Here is a 5,143-nt window from a genome sequence, read left to right on the forward strand (position 1 = left end):
CAACCCTTACACCCACTCTGATCTTTTCTCTTGCCCGTCATCATTGGTCTGTAACTCTGCCCCGCTACCCAGCTCAACCAGCGTATACTGACCCACCCTTCTGGTACAGTTTGTTGTTGTTGTTGAGGAAACGTCCCTGATGGGCCCCGCTGGTTCCACGGGGGAAGAACCAAGTTCCCGTCTAGGTGGAGGTGGCGGTTTGAGTCGACTGCGTTTGCTCACACGAATGGATCTGGGTGTACCCATTGGCTCTGGGGGGCAGAGAGACACTTTGCTGCCAGTCCTTTCCGCAGCTTCCTCTTGGGAAAAAGAGTAGCCATTGTTCCCGTTAGTGTTGCAGCCAGGAGGTCCTGGAGAGCGTGGAAGAGAGGAGTGCTCCAGGCAAGGTGGTTCCTGACCTAAAGCCAGCACACCCCCTCCGCCAAAGCCTTTGCTGCCTTGCCTCTTCCGGAAACTCCCTGTGTGACAAGCCTCTGCCTCTAGATCCGGCTGAGCCATGGAGGAATTTGGGTCTATTCCTTTGGAGGCTCCTCTGTCTGAAAGGAAACACTGCTCTTCCTCATAAATCTTCTCCAACATCACCTTCTTCTTGATCTTCTGCCTAACCGATCGCTTGATGGCGCAGATGAAATCCAATACATTTAGGAAAAGGGAAAGAGCAGCCACACCGAGCATGAAGTTGAGCATCACGGTCTTCTCGGTGGGCCTGGAGATATAGCAGTCCACCTGGGTAGTGCACGGAGGTTGCTGGCACAGGAACCTTCTGGGGATGTACAAACCAAACAGATAATAGTGAGCTGCCCCAAACCCTGCCTCCAGCAGTGTTCTGAACATCAGATGGAGGATGTAGGCTCCTGTGAAGCACCGGGCCCATCCTCGCTCAGTCACTAGAGGCATCTTGGTTACAGATGCCATGCTGAAGGGCTCCTGGTGGATCTTAAACAACGGCAAGGCTTTGTTGTGACCCGAGGAGTTCAAATCCACGGTAAGGTCATTTGAGACCTTATGGACCACATAAATGATAAAGATGATGGACGGGAGACACAAGATAATGAGCTGGACCAGCCAGAAGCGGAAGAGAGAGATGGGAGAAAACAGATCGTAGCACACGTTGGCGCAGCCGGGCTGGATGGTGTTACACACAAAGCGCTCCTGCTCATCCAGATAGAGAGGATAACCAGCAAAGAGGAGCATCAGGACCCGTAGGAAAATCATCACGATGAGCCACATCTTTCCTAAAGAATAAGCACATTGGGATTAAAAATGTGCTGATTTGACAATGATTCATGAAATAAGGAATCTCTTGCAACACCAAAAACTCAGATATTAGCAAAAAGTGCCTGTTTGAGATTTCACCTTGAGGTTTATAGATCTGCAGAAAAGCTAAAATATTTCACTGCAACAACATAATACATAAACCACAGTAATGTGTCAGTGAGGTCAACTCACCCATCAACGTGATGTTGTGACTGACAGCGATGAAGATGACCTCAGACGCACTTGATCCCGCCATGCTTGCTGTACTCACGGCCCTCCAAAATACATAAAAAAAGTCGTCCAGTTCCAGGCGCCAAGGGAATTGAACACAAATGGTGAACCCTTAAGCCAGCACCTATCCCTCTATGCAGCCACTTCTCCTCTACCCAAAGGGCACAATAACCTCCAAGTTAACGGACACAACATTCCCTCAGCAGTCTTACACTCTCTATTTCTTCTAGATGGAATATGTGCCAGGTTCCGGTAGGAAAAATCCAACGTGATCCATTTGAGTCACCCAAGGCTCTAAGAGGCCCTTGTAAATACTCTGTTTTACCTCTTCCTCTGTCCCCTGCAAACAACTGTCTGTCCTCAGAAAACAGAAGACGGGAGTGAGCCCCATTGTGGGTCTATTCTTAACACACTTCCAAAGGCACGTCGCCGTCCTGGCATTGCAGAGATATTTTGGTGCCGCCGGTCGTCCTTACAGGAGAGGAACAAGCCTCTGGGTTTACTCACTCTAAATTGCTGTAATTAGTTCCCAAGCACAATGATAAGCACTATCTATACCATATTAAATACAAGCTGCTGCATCTTCCAGTGACGAATCAAGATAGCATGTACAGACTGTGGATTAGAACCCAATAAATGTTAGTAGGTTATAAACTGTATTTTCCCACAGCTGATGCCAGTTTATGACTGATCAGGACCTACTGTGTAGTCATTCATTAAGGGTATCAGGTAATACTTCTTCAGAAGTCAGTACTCAGTACAAAGGAATTTGCTTTAATATTATGATCAACTAGAACCAGATTAAGACGATTTCAAATTTGGACGGCAAAGCTAATATTGGAAATTTATAATGGATTCTGTGTGAAATTGGATTTTGTCATGATATCAAAGAACAGAAAATAACTTACACCTGCAATTCATGTGCATGAGCACTGTGGTGCTGGCATTGCATAAGGATGGTAGATGTAATGTGGCATTGGAAATATTTGAATGGAGTGTTTGGAGCAAGTAAGGGCAGCGGTTTATTAACGGGGCTATACCTAAAACAACATAACAAATACATTTAACCCTTGTTTTGTCCTCCCGGGTCAAAAACAGACAAACGTTTGACTTTTTTGTCCCTTTTTCAGACTTATTTTTTAGTTTTCCCTAACACCACCATACTACCACAAGTTTTACACTACTTTTTGGAATTCATGGTCAATAACCCTCATATATGTAGAATTAGACCAAATATTTGAGTTAAAAAAAAACAGAAATTATGAATTTTTTTGTCCAACAGTTGAGATCAGAGGAATGAAAGTGATTAATTGTATTTGCAAACAGCGTTGAATGGAATCCAATACATTTTTTTGTGGTAATTTTGTTAAACAGAACCCCATATTTCTGATTTCACATTTTTTAAAGGCGTCAAATTTGACCCGAGGGCAACAGGAGGGTGAAACAACAACAATGTCCAGCTAAAGTAAAGTATGGTAAAACCCAAACACAAATCCCACAGCAAAGCACCACCCTAACTGCCACTTCCACTTCCACCTCCTCAGCCTCAGCCTCATTTAAACCAGAACATACCATCTGCTCAAGTAAGCGCAGGGGGAGCTAAACAGGTGCAACCATTCCAAGAATACTCAATAACAAGTAAATAACTACTTTAAGATACTTACAGTATTAGCAACATATTGAGTTGGCAATTAGCTCACACAAGCTCACATATATGCACAGCAACTTTCTAACAGTGTCATCTATCGATCAGTTTCCCCTCCCTACTACTTGGGGGAGACCAGTTCCTGCTTTCATGAAAACAAGGCGCTCCTGTTTTCTATTTCACTGATTGAGGAATGACCCGCAACAACACGTTGTTTCCCCTCTAAAGGTTTCTACAAACACATCACCTGCTTTTATACAATTAAGGAATATAATAATTTGCATAGTTGTACAGTATAGCATAACTGATGTCATTTTTGTGAAGATGTTTTTCACTGTTAGCGTCTTTGAGCTAATTGTTTGGTTTTATTGGGCCTTAACTTTAATGTTTTAGTTGAGTCTCACACAAGTTAGAAGTTATCTGGTTAAATAAGCGGAGTATGTTTTGAAACCCAAAACTGACATAAAGTGAGTGCAAACATTGCTCCATGTCCGTTGGATGTGTGAATTTTAATTTTAAATTTCTTTTTTACTCTTTATGGATCCTCTATGGGGAAATTACAATTTACACTCAGTTTTTTATTACACACTGGCCTGAATTACACACACACATGCTCAGGTCCTATACACGCATTAATGGAGAGATGTCAGAGTGGGGGGGGCTGCGACTGCTGAACAGGTGGTTGGGGGTGGGGTTTGGTGCCTTGCTCAAGAGCACCTTGGCAGTTCCCAAGAGGTTATTGGCAACATTTTGCCTAAACAACAAAACAAAAACTAATTATTTAGTGTACTGAAGTATAGCGGTCCGCCTACCGAGGATCTTTACCAGTGATATTTCTACCACAGTGCATAGAGTATAAAGCTGGACATCCTTTAATTCTCTGAAAGGACAGCCATACAGAATCATTTGTGTGATTGTGTGAGTGATTTTAAGCTGTGTGTCGTCATTAACACAAGAGATGTTGCTGCGAAGGTGTGGTTGTGTGTCTGTGTACAGTATTTCAAATGTGGTACATGTTGTTTAGCAAGTGCTCTCACTAAAAGCTCACGGCACCTCTTCATTGCATCGAATTGACTTGTACAGCAATTACCAGAGCAGCGATTGAAATGCAAATTGAAGCTATCACAGAGGATTATATGTGTCCCTCGGTGACAATATGGCAGTGTAATCTCTGTATTACCACTTACTCTAAACCATTTCAATGGTTCCTTGTGACAGAAGAAACCCTGCTGAGTCACATCGTTGTATTGTACAATACAGTACATATCAGAATATTGTGATAGCGGCGTGAAAAGCGCTTGGGATGTCACTGAGAATGATGATTTGAGATCTCAGACATGTGACGTGTGTACAAAATGTGTGTATTTGGTGACTGATCCTTTAGATTAAACAAGAAACATACACTGGGTTTATTGCAAGGGTTTAAAGTTTAATTCTTGCACAGGTTTTTCTAAACATTGCTTTAGAAGAGAAGAATTGCGAGTAGTTCTTTAAATCATATTTGAAAACATACAGAGAAAAAGAAAAGAGAGAGATCTGAGTTTGGCACACTGAGAACAGAATGACTCACAAAAGCAACACAATGACAATAACAAAATACAGCACATGTTGTAAATATCAATGAATGAAAAAACAACCGAAAAGGGTCCCAGCTACAGCAGTTGACTGATGTTAGCACGGGGAATCATCGTGATCAAAGCTGAATGTGTGAAATCCAAACAAATGTCATTGAAGAGAGGAAGAAAAATCCGGAGAAAAGGAAAACTCTATGCAGAGGTAGAGTTCAGTGCACAAGGCTATGACACGCGGAACAAGCCGACAGGACGCCACAGGCCCATGCTTTGCTGTCGGGAGTACATTTTCCACCTTAGGACTTGACCACATGGCATCCACTTCTGGCTCTAGAAAACAGTAGACTGGGCTGTATGCATACACACATACAATAAATAGGATATACAATCTTTGAAGACCTCTAACAGTTTGAACTCACAACAGCAACTTCAGTGACGT

At 42.9% G+C, this 5,143-nt stretch overlaps 1 protein-coding gene across 1 annotated transcript; it reads right to left on the reverse strand.

Annotated features, from left to right (window-relative positions):
- On the reverse strand, nucleotides 1-1,914 carry LOC117938207 (gap junction delta-4 protein). Its single transcript, XM_034862707.1, has 2 exons — nucleotides 1,450-1,914; nucleotides 1-1,235 (listed from the first exon to the last, which is right to left on the reverse strand). The coding sequence occupies exons 1-2, from the start codon at nucleotides 1,511-1,513 to the stop codon at nucleotides 7-9; spliced, it is 1,293 nt and encodes a 430-aa protein (XP_034718598.1). The 5' UTR covers nucleotides 1,514-1,914; the 3' UTR covers nucleotides 1-6.
- Between the last annotated feature and the right edge of the window lie 3,229 nt (nucleotides 1,915-5,143).

This window comes from Etheostoma cragini, chromosome 22 (genome assembly GCF_013103735.1).
Source record: "Etheostoma cragini isolate CJK2018 chromosome 22, CSU_Ecrag_1.0, whole genome shotgun sequence".
NCBI lineage: Eukaryota > Metazoa > Chordata > Actinopteri > Perciformes > Percidae > Etheostoma > Etheostoma cragini.

Excerpts from the sequence above, each read along its gene's own strand:
- LOC117938207 (XM_034862707.1), bottom strand. The coding sequence starts at position 1,513 with ATGGCGGGATCAAGTGCGTCTGAGGTCATCTTCATCGCTGTCAGTCAC. Across the intron at positions 1,236-1,449 it reads TCACAACATCACGTTGATGG|GAAAGATGTGGCTCATCGTG; the intron begins GTGAGTTGACCT and ends CTTATTCTTTAG.